The 16,601-nt window shown below is 41.0% G+C and overlaps 1 protein-coding gene across 4 annotated transcripts in view; it reads right to left on the reverse strand.

Annotated features, from left to right (window-relative positions):
* Positions 1–16,601, reverse strand: part of LOC132866104 (growth hormone receptor-like) — a 142,075-nt gene that overhangs the window by 4,861 nt on the left and 120,613 nt on the right. For 3 of the 4 annotated variants that reach the window (XM_060898684.1, XM_060898686.1, XM_060898685.1), the window contains one exon: positions 12,498–12,524. The exons of the other annotated variant lie outside the window; for it this stretch is intronic. In XM_060898684.1, the coding sequence (XP_060754667.1) occupies positions 12,498–12,524 (27 nt within the window). The remainder of the gene's footprint in view (positions 1–12,497; positions 12,525–16,601) is intronic. 4 annotated transcript variants of the gene reach the window in all.

The following is a 16,601-nucleotide window of genomic DNA, read 5'->3' on the forward strand; positions in this document are numbered from 1 at the left end:
AAAACTTTTCCCACCTTTAATGTGACCTATAACCTGTACAATTCAATTGAAAAACAAACAAATCTGGACTTCCGGGTTGGATATGGCGTGAGTGGCAAGGCGCTGTAGTGGCTCCCTAATCTTTAGTTTATATTTTCTTGTTTACCCCATTAATATCTAGTACTATTGTTTATAACAGTAAGTTCAAGCAATTCTTGAAAAAATAGACCATTTTAATTATGTCTAAAAAGCCTCCTCGTGGCAGAAAACCGAATGATAAAGAGACTGCTAATTCGACGACAAGCAAGACTAGCCAAACTTCAAGTATGGAGCTAACCGAGCAGTTTGAAAAACTCCGCTCTGTGCTTCTTTCAGAACTTACTCAATCTATTCACACGGTCATAAAGCAGGACCTTGATACAGCTTTATCTCCTCTCAATTCTACGTTAAACCAAGTGAAATCGTTATATGAGTCACATGAGGAGCGGATTGGTGGAATCGAGGCTACTCTTGACCAAAGCGAACAGAGACTTTCTCTCGTCGAAGCTAAACTTGCCGCTGTTCAGTCTGAAAACACCTGGCTGAAGGATAAAGTTGATGATCTGGAAAACCGTTCTCGCAGGCTCAACTTAAGAATGGTTGGCATTCCTGAGAGGGTAGAGGGATCTAACCCAGTCACTTGTATGACACATTTCTTTGAGGAACTATCTGAGAAAGATTTTTTCCAGACCCCCCTCTTTATCGCTCGTGCCCATCGGTTCGGACCACTTGCCACATCAGAAGCGAGCGGTAACCAAGGCCCACGAGTTTTCATCGTTGCATTCCACAACTATCAAGATAAACAGCGGATTATTACACACAGACGTCAGCGAAAGATGGCCTTTCGGGGCCACAGGATTTTCCTTCACAAAGATGTCAGCACTGAACTGGGACGCAAGCAAGCGGCTTTTAAGGAGGTGAAGGCTCTACTCTATGCAAAGAAGGTCAAGTTCAGGATGGTGTACCCAGCTCGCCTCCGAGTGTCGTTCGACAATACGCAGTTGTGTTTCGATACTCCTGGAAAGGTGATGAACTTTTACCACGAGCATTGGGGTTCCAGCACCTCTGGTGCATCAGAATCTCTTGACTAAGGTAACGTAACCTAGTGTTAGCCTAAACCGTGAACAGTGTGTGGTGCATTTTGTTTTGAAAGACGTTTTAAAGTGCATTGGACTCTGCTATTATGGACCATGCACGAAACGTTCTTCTCCCTCCTAAAGTCGATACAAAGTTGAATGATTTTGGTCTTCTGTGATTATTAGCATGCCACTGTAGCTTAAAGGGGAACAGAGGGCAATATATAGAGTAAATATAACAATAAAACACACATTAACGAACCTTATTCAAGACTTACAAAAGTTTTTTGTTCTGAGGTTGGAAAGTTATAGTGTTTTGAAAGTAGCTCGAGCAAACTATTTCCGCAGTTTGAACAGCCCGCCATGATATTAATTTTATCCAATCAGAATGCACGTTCATTTTCTCTGCGTAACACTCATGACGTATGTATGTGCCCAGTTGTGTTGGCTCATTGAGGTTGGGAATAGCACGTGTGAAATACCTGTTTCTGCCTCTTGCGACGATTTCGCAAGTCCACGGGTGGCGCCTATCTCATTGCAGCAAATAAATTCTGCTGGACTCGTGAGCAACTCCACGTTACATTTTCCGCATGAGCACCACGCCGTGTCACCTGCACGCAGATGCTCTGCCCCACGCTCGCCATGCCCATGGTCAGCATCAGTCTCATCCAGGCCCGGCACCGTGGGGGGCGAAAGGGGGCGTCGCCCCCTTGTGGCTACAGCCCCGCCCCCTCAACGGAGACTCAGATCACTTAATTGTTTTCTTAATTGTTATTGTGGGTGTATGTGTGAAATGCTGACACAGCCGCGCACACACAGACCTGTGATAAGGACAAGGGGAGGGGTCGTGCGGGCGGGCGGGGGTTTTACATGTAGTCTACACTTACAAGTGCACCATCTCTGCAATATGCAGTCAGTTTACGGAAGTAGTCTTTCCCCCACTGAATTAAACGAATTCAATCACAATATTGTGAATCCATTTTCTTTCTTTGTAGGCCAAGTTTATCTCCGTTTATGTTGGTGTATGTGTTCATATATGGTCCGCTTTGTGCGCAAATAGCGTAAGAATATGTGTCGTTGACGTCACCCCCCATGCAGCAGGGGTGAAAATTCATCACTTCAGAGTGTTTAGTCCCCTACACGCCTAAACTGGGATCGCGGATTAAGTGGTTAGCGTTGACTCGGTGCGAGTCAGGAAGGCTATTACTGGTGCAGCCGCGGGGTCTGTTGATTTTTTTAAATTATGATTTTGGCCGCCGAGCCAAGTACCTTAGACTTGCATTGACGTTTTGTTTTCATGCCGCGGAGCTATTTGTATGTATTTTAAATGTAAAGGACTTGCCTGTAGGTTTGTGTGTGTTGTTTTATGTTTGGCATCTTTCCGGTTGTACCGCGTGTCTGTGAGAAAATTGGAGGGGAGGGTTAACAGGTGGGCACGGGTGTTGATAAAGCGCAACTGCCCTGGTAATATGTCACATGATTTTCCCGGACTAAAGCAACCTTCAGGGCCGTGGTTTTGTGGTTGGCGCAGTTAATTGTTTGAAACACGTTGTCAGACCGCCATCACTACTACACACTATATGAAAAATATTTGCCCCCTTGCGATTTCTAATTGCCCCCTTAGTAAACTGTTCCTGGCGCCGGGCCTGGTCTCATCCTCGCCGTCATCCGAGCTTTCTTCTCTTATTTCATCACCAGAGTCGAGAGTACCTCTCCTAGGTTCAAACTGGTACCCTTCTAAGCCATAGCCTGCTTGCAGTGTGTCTTGCGGGATCTCTTCGTATGATTCGACAGAGCTGTTGCTTTCACTTGATGCGCCCGACGCCATGATTACACGCTTATCTCCTCTATTTCGGAGAGTTCCGCTAGTGCAGTGGGTATCGCTGACGTCACGGTCTTTTAAAAATGGCGACTCTTGTGCGGTTTAGCGTATAAAGTATTATATTTACAATTACCAAGATATTTCGTTGTTTTCTAGTATATAAATTTGATAGAATACTTAAGAATACGTTACTTTGTCACATCAGCAACTGTATATATTATATTTGGTACCCCTTTAATCAGCCTACTATGAGGGAGCAACATTGGCTGGGCTTGGCGCAGTTTTGTTTGAAACCTAGACCTTTTTTTTTCTTAGAGCTTGGGTTGTTTTCTACTTAACTCTTTCTTCATCTTATAATGGGGCATTTAGATTATTAAACACTCAACATATATGGGGTTCTGTTTTACATACGGCCTTGGGAGCCACTTAAGTGTTTTTTTCTTTGTGTGTGTGTGTGTGTGTGTGTTAACATTGTTTCTTAGGCGATGTCAAATCGGATAGTCTTTAGATTGGTTAAGCCTGCGATCCTCCTCAAGTTCTTTAATAGAGGTGGATCTAGGAAACTGTTCTTGCTGTTTGAGCTGTTTCTGTTTTTACTTTTATTTTTATTATTTTTTACCTTATTTTTAGTTTTCTCCCCCCTCTTTTCAGTTCTTACAATGCTAATGGTAAGCCTAGGACTCAAGCCTATATTACAGTCATACTTAGCCTATGTAATGTGTGATATCCTTCCTCACTTTACTGACATCTCTACACCTCTTTTAGGTCCCCTTAATAAAATGTGTCATCACTTCTTTTATATCTTTCATCCATTACTACCCTTGACAAAATGAATAGCAGCCCAGTAGTACGTTTTGTTTCATGGAATGTTAGGGACTAAATGGACCAATCAAACGCTCTAGAATTTTCTCCTACCTTAAATCTCTCAATGCTGACATACTGTTTCTACAGGAGACACATTTACAAGTAAAGGATCACATTCGTTTACGTAAAGCTTGGATTAGCCAAGTCTATCACTCCGGACACAATGGTAGTTCAAAAGGGGTTGCCATCCTAATTAATAAAAAAGTGCAGTTTACACCGACAGAGGTCATCACCGATACTCTTGGTCATTTTGTCATAATCTGTGGATGTCTTTTTCAAACCAGAGTTATTCTTGTAAACCTCTATGCCCCTAATTGGGATGACACAGACTTTGTGAATAAACTGTTATCAACGCTCCCAAATTTAGACACTCATAAGCTCATTTTGGGAGGTGATTTAAATTGTGCAATCAATCCTGTATTAGACAGATCATGCTTCAAAACATCAATCCCTTCAGGCATGGCAAAGGCATTCTCTGCTTTCATGGCTCAAAGTGGTTGTATTGAGGTTTTTCACCCACGTGACCAAGTCATGTGATGCATCGTTAGGCTGCCATTTTGGACGTCACGGCTTGAATCAGTCTGAATGCGAGGAAGGCGACAAACGAAAAACATAAAAGAAAAAGGAGCGAGATGCAGAAAACACCTTCACTATCCAGCGACGTAGGGCATTTACAGGGCGAGCAGAGGGAGAGGGATTTGCAAAAATTGAGGTTAGCAGGCTTAGAGAACGACGTTTACCTGCTTCCACCAGGATTGTTCACTGACGTACGGAAGTACACGAAGCCCTCGTCTTTACCTGACTTCGGCCCACATGATCTGTATACCTATGTCGTTAAAAACCCATCGCCATACACAGGTATTGATCTGAAAGCGTATAAGAGTTTGGATGCCTACAAATATTTTGTGTCAGGCTGGGTAACATGCCTACATCAGCGGGTCGTCCCTGGAGCCGGTGGTCGCCATCTTATTACAGCTAAGGTTTGTTCACATTTTCATTTACTTTCGGTCCTCAGGATAAACAAAATGTTATTAAATGTCATTGAAATAACTTCTTAGTCTGTTGAGACATGGCCCGTTATAAATTTGCTGTTACCAGGCGATGACCAAGAACTGTATTATTAGGGTCGGTGTCTGTGTTGTAGCAGTGTACTAGCAGCTAGCTGTTAGCACTAGCTAATGTCAACAACATAGTAGCTAGTATGTTACTGTAGCAATGTTTACGTTCAGTCATTTGGATGACTGTTAAAACCTTTCAGTCTCAAGTTTTTCCTTTACTGTATTTACTAGTTTACTGTAATTATGATCCGGCAGCTATTTACACCGGATCCAGTGTAAATAGCTGCCGGAGCGCGCTCCGGCTTGCTCCCCCTCAAATTAAGCAGCATGCTCCGGCTTGCTCCCGGAGTGCTCCGGCCGAGGTTCCGGAGCGCGCTGCTTAATTTGAGGGGGAGCAAGCCGGAGCGCGCTCCGGCAGCTATTTACACTGGATCCGGTGTAAATAGCTGCCGGATCATAATTACAGTAAACTAGTAAATATAGTAAAGGAAAAACTTGAGACTGAAAGGTTTTAACAGTCATCCAAATGACTGAACGTAAACATTGCTACAGTAACATACTAGCTACTATGTTGTTGACATTAGCTAGCTTGACCTTCAAAATGGCGGACACCGGGGCGTCACGTGACCCTGTGATGTCAGGTGAAATACCTCAATAGATCCATGGCGATTTCTCAACCCAAATTTGAAATGGTTCTCCTTTTTTTCTCCAGTGTACCACTCCTTCTCGCGTATAGATTATTTCTTTGTTGACAGTTCATTCATTCCTTCAATAAAAACAGCCGATTACTTAGCTATCATCATAGAACCGGTTGTTCTGGATATCTCCTTCGCTCTGAATATAAAAGCAACGTCCATTATGGAAACTAGATCCTCTTTTGCTATCTGAGGAGGACTTCTGCAAATTCCTGGCAACCAATATAGATGTTTATATTGCCATAAATAAAACTGATCAGATCTCATACTCTATGCTCTGGGACTCACTTAAGGCCCACCTTAGGGGCAAATGATCTCATATACAGCCTTTAAAAATAAGGAGCGTTCTAAGGAGATATCGGGCTTAACTGAATCTATAAGTAAGCTTGACCAGCTCTACTCTGAGTCACCTAATGCAGAATTGAACAAGAAACGGATAGATTTGCAAGCTAAACTGAACATTTTAACCACTAAACATGCAGAGCAACTTTTGCTTAAAACCAGAGGGACTTTCTATGAATATGGAGATAAATCCAGTCGTTTACTTGCTCATCAATTAAAACGCCAGGCTGCATCCCGTCTTATCCCTCAAGTAACGGATGAACATGGTACATTAATTTCAGACCCTAAACACATAAATGACGTATTTGTCTCTCATTTCATCTCACTTTACACCTCTAATTTCCCTACAGACACCACCCCATGATGACTTTTCTGAATAAAATGAAAACCCCTTCCCTTAGTCACTCTGATGCATCTACCCTTGAACGAAATTTAGAGATAGAGGAGGTCCTCAATGCCATCATGGCCATGCAGAACAGAAAACTCCAGGCATGGATGGATACCCTGTCGAGTTTTATAAAAAGTTTAAAGACCAGCTTGCCCCACTCCTCATGGGAGTTTTTACTGAATCACTGGAGAGAGGTTCCTTACCCCCCACATTTTCTCAAGCATCTATCTCACTTATTCTCAAGAAAGATAAGGATCCCACCCATTGTGGTTCTTATTGTCCGATATCTCTTTTAAATGTGGATGCAAAGATCCTAGCTAAAATTTTGGCCCGCCGGATGGAGAATTTTCTTCCAACAATCATTTCTGAAGATCAAACTGGTTTTATTAGAGGTTGGCATTCTTTTTCGAATGTACAGTGCCTTGCAAAAGTATTCATACCCCTTGAACTTTTTCACATTTTTCCACCTTACAACCACAAACTTAAGTTTTTTATTGAGATTTTATGTGATAGACCAACACAGGGTAGCATATAATTGTGAAGTGAAACGAAAATGATAAATGGCCTTCAAAATTTTAAACAAATAAAAATCTGAAAAATGTGGTGTGCATTAGTATTCAGCCCCCTGTCCTCTGATACCTCTAAATACAATCCAGTGCAATCAACTGCCTTCAGAAGTCATTTAATTCGTTAATAGAGTCCTACTGTGTGTAATTTACTCTCAGCATAAATACACTTGTTCTGTGAAGGCCTCAATGGTTTGTTAGAGAACACTGAAGAACAAACAGCATCATGAAGACCAAAGAACTCACCAAACAGGTCAGGGATAAAGTTCTGGAGAAGTTTAAAGCAGGGTTAGGTTATAAAAAAAAAAAAAAATCCCAAGCTCTGAACATCTCAAGAAGCACTGTTCAATCCATCATTCAAAAATGAAAAACGTATGGCACAACTGCAAACCTACCAAGACATGGCCGTCCACCTAAACTGACAGAGCGATCAAGGAGAGCACTGGTCAGAGAAGCAGCCAAGAGGCCCATGATCACTCTGCAGGAGCTGCAGAAATCCACAGCTCAGGTGGGAGAATCTGTGCACAGGACAACTATAAGTCGTACACTCCACAAATCTGGCCTTTTTGGAAGAGTGGCAAGAAGAAAGCCATTGTTGAAAGACAGGCATAAGAAGCCATGTAGGGGACACAGCAAACATGTGGAAGAAGGTGCTTTGGTCAGATGAGACCAAAGTTGAACTTTTTGGCCTAAATGCAAAGCGCTATGTGTGGCGGAAAACTAACACTGCTCATCACCCTGCACACACCATCCCCACTGTGAAACATGGTGGTGGCAGCATCATGCTATGGGGATGCTTTTCTTCAGCAGGGACAGGGAAGCTGGTCAGAGTTGATGGGAAGATGGATGAAGCTAAATACAGGGCAATCCTGGAAGAAAACCTGTTGGGGGCTGCAAAAGACTTGACTGGGAAGGAGATTCACCTTCCAGCAAGACAATGACCCTAAACATACAGCCAGAGCTACAATGGAATGGTTTAGATCAAAGAATATTCATGTATTAGAATGGCCCAGTCAAAGTCCAGACCTAAATCCCCTTGAGTATCTGTGGCAAGACTTGAAAATTGCTGTTCACAGACGCTCTCCATCCAATCTGGCTGAGCTTGAGCTATTTTGCAAAGAAGAATGGGCAAAAATTTCAGTGTCTAGATGTGCAAAGCTGGTAGAGACATACCACAAAAGACTTGCAGCTGTAATTGCAGCAAAAGGTGGCTCTACAAAGTATTGATGCAGGGGGGCTGAATACTAATGCACATCACATTTTTCAGATTTTTATTTGTTTAAAATTTTGAAGACCATTTATCATTTTCGTTTCACTTCACAATTATGTGCTACACTGTGTTGGTCTATCACAAAGTCTCAATAAAAAACTTTTAAGTTCTTGGTTGTAAGGTGGAAAAATGTGAAAAAGTTCAAGGGGTATGAATACTTTTGCAAGGCACTGTACATCGCCTTATCAATATAGCATATACAAAAAACACAGACTGTCTGCCTGAAGCAATTATTTCTTTAGACGTAGAGAAAGCGTTCGACAGGGTCGAGAGGAAGTATTTATTTGCAGCATTGGATAAATTTGGCTTTGGTAAAAATTTACAAGCAAATTTACAATCCACAAGCAAGCGTGCAAACCAATGACTTGAGATCAGTTTTTTTTCCCTTGAGTAAAGGCACAAGACAAGGTTGTCCACTCTCACCACTTTTGTTTGCCATTGTGATCGAACCACTTGCCATAGCCTTATGAACCACAACAACATTTCAGGGTATAGTAAGAGGGGGGTTGGAACACAGGGTTTCACTGTACGCCGATGATTTGTTGCTATATGTCAGTCATCCAACCACCTGCGCAGATAAAATTGTTTCCATATTAGAAGAGTTTGGGAGATTTTCTGGATATAAACTGAATTTGCAGAAAAGCGAATGTTTCCAACTAGACTCTCCAGCACCGTCTGGACAAACACCTTCCCTTCATTTTCACATTTCTGGTTCAGGTTTCAAATATTTAGGAGTTAAGATTACTAAGTCCTTCACTTCCCTTTCGTCAAATTTTACAGCACTAGTTAATCAAATGAAGGATGACTTCAAAAGATGGTCTGCTTTACCTCTTACTTTGGCAGGCCGTATAAATACTGTAAAGATGACGGTTCTCTGAAAGTTTTTATACCTCTTTCAGTGTTTACCTCTCTCTTACCAAGTCTTTCTTTCGACTGCTAGGTCAAGCTGTGACCTCATTTATTTGGGGCAATCAAGTACTGAGAGTTCAGGTGAATCTTTTACAAAGGCAGCGAAGTGTAGGTGGATTAGCCTTCCCAGTTTTATCCGTTACTACTGGGCTGCAAATGTCCAGAAGATACTTTATTGGTTACACGCCGCTAACACAGACTGGTGTATTTTGGAAGAACAATCATGCAGACATTCAAGCTTTAGGGATTTAATTTACTTATCCTTACCTTTAAAGCCTTCTTGCTTCTCCTCTAATCCTACAGTTCTGTCCATGCTAAAAATTTGGAACCAGTTTCATTCACATTACAAATTTTTTTCTGCCTCTATCCTTGGCCCCATTCACAAAAATCACTTATTTCCTCCATCTACCATGGACTTGTCATTCATGGAGTGGTGGAAGAGGGATATTTACTGTTTCCAGAACCTTTACAGCTCCAAGACCGTGGACAGTTTTGAAGATCTACAGAAAGAGCATAATCTACCCAGACAATTATTCTTTCAGTATATCCAAATACGACATTTTCTCAAAACTAGTTTCCCCTTCTTCCCCAATCTACCAACACTGGGAGCCTGGGAAGACTTAACTCTTTTAAAACCAGAAAGAGGTATAATTTCTGTTATATATCAGAAACTAATGTCTTTGGATGACCACAATGTAGCCAGAATTCAGTCCAAGTGGGAGGATGAGTTAGGAATGGAGCTGGGAGACTATTGGGACTGTGCACTTACAAAAGTTAATTCGTCATCATCCTGTGCACGCCTGGCTCTTATTCAGTTTAAAGTCTTACATAGAGTACATTATAGTAAAGCCAAATTGGCTGAAATATACCCAGAAGCGGATGCAAGCTGTAATAGGTGTTCCTTTTCTCCAGCTAATCTTACGCACAGTTTTTGGTCCTGTCCTTCCCTTGAAGGATACTGGTCTGGAGTGTTTGAGGCTTTGTCTGAGGCACTCAATATATCCATCGAACCAAACCCCTTAACTGCAATTTTTGGTGTTCCTGCGGACACAGTTTCAAAGACTCATTCTGATGTCATTGCTTTTACCTCACTGCTTGCCCACCGTAGAATTCTCTTAGGATGGAAATCTTCTACACCCCCTTCAACTAGCCCGGTGGCTGGAGGATACTATGCTCTTTCTTAAATTAGAAAAGATTAAATTTACTCTTAGAGGGTCAATGAGAAAATTTTACTTGAGATGGCAACCCCTTATCACTTATTTTGATAAGTTAAAAGAGCTAGAAGCTGAATCCACATAGCTGATGTTACCTTCCCATGATCTTTTTGAGTGTGTGGGTCTAGTACACATGAAGCTGCTCTTGAACACCTGGGCTTATTCAATTATTATTATTTTTTCCCCCTAATTATTATTATTATTATTATTATTTTATTTTTTATTCTTTTCTTGGCTTGAAATTTACTTTATGGTATCGTTTATTGCTGTTCCATGTTTTATAAAAGGAAATAAGGTGGAAACTGCTTTTTACTATCTTTGTCTTAGTAGACAATGTCTACTTAACCCTCTGTATCACTTTGGTTTTCATCAATAAACAGATTTAAAAAAAAAAAGAAAAACAAACAAATCTGTTCGGGGCAAAAACATAAAAAATAAAAAGTAAAATAAGCTGGTTGCCTAAGTGTGCACACCCTTCAACTAATACTTTGTTGAAGCACCTTTTGATTTAATTACAGCGTTCAGTCTTTTTGTGTCGGAGTCTATCAGCCTGCCACATCTAGACTTGGCAATATTTGCCCACTCTTTCTTGCAAAAGCGCTCCAAATCTGTCAGATTGCGAGGGCATCTCTTGTGCACAGCCCTCTTCAGGTCACCCCACAGATTTTCAATTGGATTTAGGTCTGGGCTCTGGCTGGGCCATTCCAAAATTTTTTTGGGGTCATTGTCATACTGAAAGATGAAATTCTTCTTCATCTTCAGCTTTCTAGCAGACACCTGGAGGTTTTGGGCCAAAATTGACTGGTATTTAGAACTGTTTATAATGCCGTCCACCGTGACTAAAGCCCCTGTTCCAGCTGAAGAAAAACAACCCCAAAACATGATGCTGCCACCACCATGCTTCACCGTGGGTATGGGGTTCTTTTGGTGATGTGCAGTGTTGTTTTTACACCAAACATACCTTTTGGAATTGTGGCCAAAAAGTTCAACCTTGGTTTCATCAGACCATAACACATTTTCCCACATGCTTTTGGGAGAGTTGATGCATTTTTTTTTTTTGCAAAATTTAGCCGGGCCTGGATGTTTTTCTTTGACCCTGCCCCATAGTCCAGACATATGGAGAATATGGGAGATTGTTGTCACATGTAGTACGCAACCAGTACTTGCCAGAAATCCCTGCAGCTCCTTCAGTGTTGCTGTGGCCTCTTGGCAGCCTCTGACCAGTTTTCGTCTTGTCTTTTCATCAATTTTGGAGGGACTTCCTGTTCTTGGTAATGTCACTGTTGTCCCATATTTTCTCCACTTCTTGATGACGGTCTTCACTGTGCTCCATGGTATATCGAATGCCGTAGAAATGTTTTTGTACCCTTCTCCTGACTGATACCTTTCAGCAACGAGATCCCTTTGCTGCTTTGTAAGCTCTCTGTGAACCCTGGCTTTCGCTGGAGGATGCAACTGAGTAAATGTCTGAACTTTATTTGGGGTTAATCAATCAGAGTCATTTTAATTGATGGCTGGTGTGTACCCAAAAAGACTGAATGCTGTAATTAAATCAAAAGGTGCTTCAACAAAGTATTAGTTTAAGGGTGTGCACACTTATACAACCAGTTTATTATATGTTTTTTTTTTATTTTTATTTTTTATGTTTTTCCCCCGAACAGAATTGTTTTTCAATTGAATTGTACGGGTTATACATTAAAGGTGGGAAAAGTTTTGAAATTATTTATCATGGTCTCATTTTTTTTTTTTTTACTTCAGAAAAACCTATCATTTTAATGGGGTGTGTACACTTTTTATATCCACTGTATGTACCAAGGAAAAAGGGAGGATAATATCAGAGGTGAAAAGAATAGTTTAGGGTGGTATGTCAAAAAATAATATTGAACTGTTTCTTGTGGGGGTGAAACTGGCTGAAATAATAGGAACAGAAAGCTTGTATTAGTAAGGAGGAATACAAGAAAAAGTAGTGGATGAAAAAGTAGTGGAAAGAAAAGGTGATGCATGGTCAGTTTCTGCAGGACATGGATGACATGACTGACGAAACTGAAACATGGCGTTGGATGAAGAAAACAGATTTGAAAGTTGGAACAGAAGCGATGATTTGTGCAACGCAAGAACAATCTATCAGGACCAATTATGTGAAGTACTATATTGACAAAACTGCTAATTCTCCATTGTGCAGGCAGAAAGTTGTGGACAGAAAGGTGAAAGCGTAAACCATATAGTTAGTAAATGCAGCAAGCTGGCCCAAAAACAATACAAGGATACTGCTTACCTATCTCAGGTTTGCTGTCTCTGTGGACTGTTTGAAAAGGCAGTTGAAGACTCACTTGGTTAAACAAGCATTTGGGTAAACTTCTGGATAATCTTTCATTGTTCCTTATGCACTTTCGTCATTGGGCACTATTTATCTTACTGTGTTTGTTGTATCCATCCATCCATTATCTGTAACCACTTATCCTGTACAGGGTTGCAGGCAAACTGGAGCCTATCCCAGCTGACTATGGGTGAGAGGCGGGGTACACCCTGGACAAGTTGCCAAGTCATCGTAGGGCTGATATATAGAGACAAACAACCATTCACACTCACGGTCAATTTAGAGTCACCAGTTAACCTAACCTGCATGTCTTTGGACTGTGGGGGAAACCGGAGCACCCGGAGGAAACCACAGGGAGAACATGAAAACTCTACACAAAAAGGCCCCTGTCAGTCACTGGGCTCAAACCCAGAACCTTCTTGCTGTGAGGCGACAGTGCTAACCACTACACCACCATGCCACCTGTTGTATCCATGTGTTATCTGTATTTAGTGTGCTTGCAAAAGCACACTATTGTTCTTCTTAAGTTTTATTTTTATTATTATTATTCCGTTTCACCCGTTTTTTGGATCCACTACTCCTCCTAGGGCTTTCGAGATAGAGACACCGTTCCAACGCTGAAACGTAGGGCCCGATCTGGAATGGCGTGCTTGTTAAAATGGTTGCACTACCCCTTGTCGTTCGTTCGGTATTCCCGTTTTTCGGCAAAATTCCATCCCATTGAAATGAATGGGTAGAACTTTGGAGTGATGCCATAAGGAGCTCCTCCACTCTAGTATGCTAGCTGTTAGCATGCTAGCTGTTAGCATGTTAGTATGCTAGCTGTTAGCATGTTAGTATGCTAGCTGTTAGCATTAGCATGTTGGCATGCTAGCTTTTAGCATGCTAGCTGTTCTGCTACAGCTCAGCAAGCACACTTTGCATTTTCTCTGCGGAAATGCAGTCTAGTTTTATTTGCCCTTGGTAGTGGGGTGGCTTAGGTGAAAAATCGTTACGGCGCGGACAAAAGTGCCAAACTTTGCATGTGGCTTCCTTTGCCCATAGGTATTAAATTTAGAAGGGGTGCCCAACTGAAATATTTACCGTTCATGATTAGTGGAGAAAAATTCAAGATGGCCGCCAGCGATATTAAAAATGGCATGTCTTTGCTTCTAGAAGTACTATTGGCATGAAATTTGTATCAAAATAAGGGTTTTCATGGTCATAAAATATTATTTCATTATTTCTTTTTAATAGTGTCAATAATTTCAAGGTTATGAGCAATTTTTTAAATAAAAGCTACAACAAATGCTTCATAATCGGCAATTCTATCATACTAAAGTAGAATAAAAGATGTGGTTAAAACTAAAACTTCTTTTCAGTTTTCTTCTTAAAATACCAACACAGCTAAGAGATCACAACTGTCTTTAATTAATGTCTTTAATTAAGTAGACTTGTACTAGATACCTTGTAACTGCCCTGTGGCACATTTCTTGGCACCCTGTGGTGACCTACTTAGTGTCTGTTCACAAGTCCCAGTAGCATTCAACCAGTGGTGGCTGGTAGTCTTTCAAACAGGGGAGGCTGGTCGGTTACGATATTTCCAGATTTTAAAAGAAAAAACATATCAATTTTGCCCATACTCTTGCCTCTGATCTGGCTGATTGTTGGCAGGATCACAAACTGTGAAATAACAGGTTCTTTTGGCCCATTAGCCTACTGTCCAATATACATGATGGTGGTGTTGGGAGGGGGGTATTTTAACATTTTATATTTTAAAATTGTGGCATGTTGTTTAAAAATTGACCTCGGCTGTGTTTTTGTTTAAAAATGTTTTCCAAATTGTAGCTGTGTTTAATTAATATCCAGAAAAACATATATTCCAAAATAATATACTCAGCATAAACATTTTAAATAGATTCTATATTTTTGGTCCATCCATGACATATTACTAAAGTAGCCTATTTACTGTTGTTGATGTGGGTCACTTGCTGTTAGCCAATTCACTTTCTCGTACCAGGAGAGCTGAAAGGAACGAGTATTATTCCCTACCTTTTTCACCAAGTCAATTTGAGGCGTTGGTCTACCCTGCTCTTTAATTTTAATTTTTTCCTCGAAAGGAAGACTGGCAAATGGCTTCGCCAAAATTAAATCAGCAATGCTTGGCATCCGTGCGCAGCTTTCTTGCTAGCTGACTAGCCCCCTCAAGTTCAAGTTCAGTCACTCAAATAAACAAAATTTCTGGAACTAAGATAGCAAACTTGACAACACTATATTTACACTTTATTTACAATGAAAATATATACAAACTAAAAAAGCTGGTAGAAACCGTATGTAATGAATGAAATCGAAATGTAAGCTGATCTCTTACAATACACCACAGCACTTGCGAATCCGCATGGGACTGAACTGATGTTGCCAGATACTGCTGACGTTATCCAGCCCAAAATATGTTCAAAACCCGCCAAAATGCACTTAAAACCGCCCAAATGGGCAGGAAATCACCCAATCTGGCAACACTGTCCGCTGCCTGTCTATAGTTGAAACGAGCTGTCAATCAAAGAAAATATCCGGCCGCTTTCACCAATCACCAGTCTCCTCGCGGAAACTGCCATGTCCCTCCCATGTGAGGCTGGGAGTCCGTGGGCGGGCGTTTTCGCAGTATTTGTCCAATAACCGTCTTGCATTTTGAGATTGAAAAGCGCATCGCTCCCAAATGCCGCTGAAGTCCATTGAGGCTGGGAGTCCGTGAGACTCCGTGGGCGGGCGTTTTCACAGTATTTGTCCAATAATCGTCTTGCATTTTGAGATTGACAAGCACATAGCTCCTAATCCACTGAGGCTGGGCTGCATCGCGCTGTCACGAGGGGGAAAAAACTCACACACACATTAGGCGAACTGGGGAAAGTTATAAGGGAATGATTTCGCACTGTAGTTGGGTTGAGCACATACATTTCTATGATTCTGGATCTGAAATAGCAATGTTATAAGGTCGGCTATAACATAAGCCTAGCGCAATTCATCCTACACGATGTTCGTCATTTTTAGAAGAGGCTGAGCCTCCCTCGTTGTCTTAGAGCAATCGCCCGTGCATTCAACACACACAAGGATGGACTGAAGAATATTAACTGTGAGTTGAACATTGAACATATAATTAAGAAATAATAATGTGCAGTGCAATGCAGGTTGACAATGAATAACCAGTGAGATATAAATAATACAAATCATCGTAATGTATACTTCAGAGGGCTATATTCTGGAAAGTATGGCCTCATACTTAATAGTGTAACAAGCCAAAATTTTGTGTCATAAAATGGCTGATTTTCAGTCCTTTAGAATTTTATAAATAATTGCTCTAATGAGAGTTACAAGGAGCTATTGAATAATGTTATTTTTTTTCTTCTGCAGCTTGATCTAAGGCTGTTCATAATGGAGATAGACTGGCCATTGTGCATAATTTGTCAAAAAAAAAAAAGACAGCAGAACCTTTAAAATGCCTTTTAAACAGTCTGGATCCAAAGTGTAATAAAACAGATGCATATTCTTTATTTCTGTCAAATGCTGCACAGTTTCAGGAAATTGATGCCCTCCCTGTCAATCTGCATTTTGCATATGATGCTAAAAATGCTGAAGACTTTGTAGCTCATAATGCTTCATGGCATAAATCCTGTCACTTAAAATTCAGTAGTTATAAACTGACATGAGCAAGAAAGAAAGAAAGAAAGAAAGAAAGAAAGAGAGAGAGAGAGAGAGAGAGAGAGAGAGAGAGAGAGAGAGAGAGAGAGAGAGAGAGCTCCACGGGAAACACTGAAAACGGTCATGTAGGCATGAATCAGTCCATGTATCAAAGTGTATATTCTGTGAAACAGGAACTGAGGAGGGTAACTTGCATCAATTCTCAGCATTCAATGCTGACAGGAATCTGAGAATTATCTTAACAGAGCTGCAAGACACTGAGATGCAAACCAGGATTGCTGGAGAGGATTTAATTGCAGCTGAAGCAAAATATCATCTGCCATGCTTGAAAAATTTAAGAAATGCCCAAGGAAGAAAAATGAATGAACAGTCTATGGATACAGATGA

This window comes from Neoarius graeffei, chromosome 18 (assembly GCF_027579695.1).
Source record: "Neoarius graeffei isolate fNeoGra1 chromosome 18, fNeoGra1.pri, whole genome shotgun sequence".
Taxonomy (NCBI): domain Eukaryota; kingdom Metazoa; phylum Chordata; class Actinopteri; order Siluriformes; family Ariidae; genus Neoarius; species Neoarius graeffei.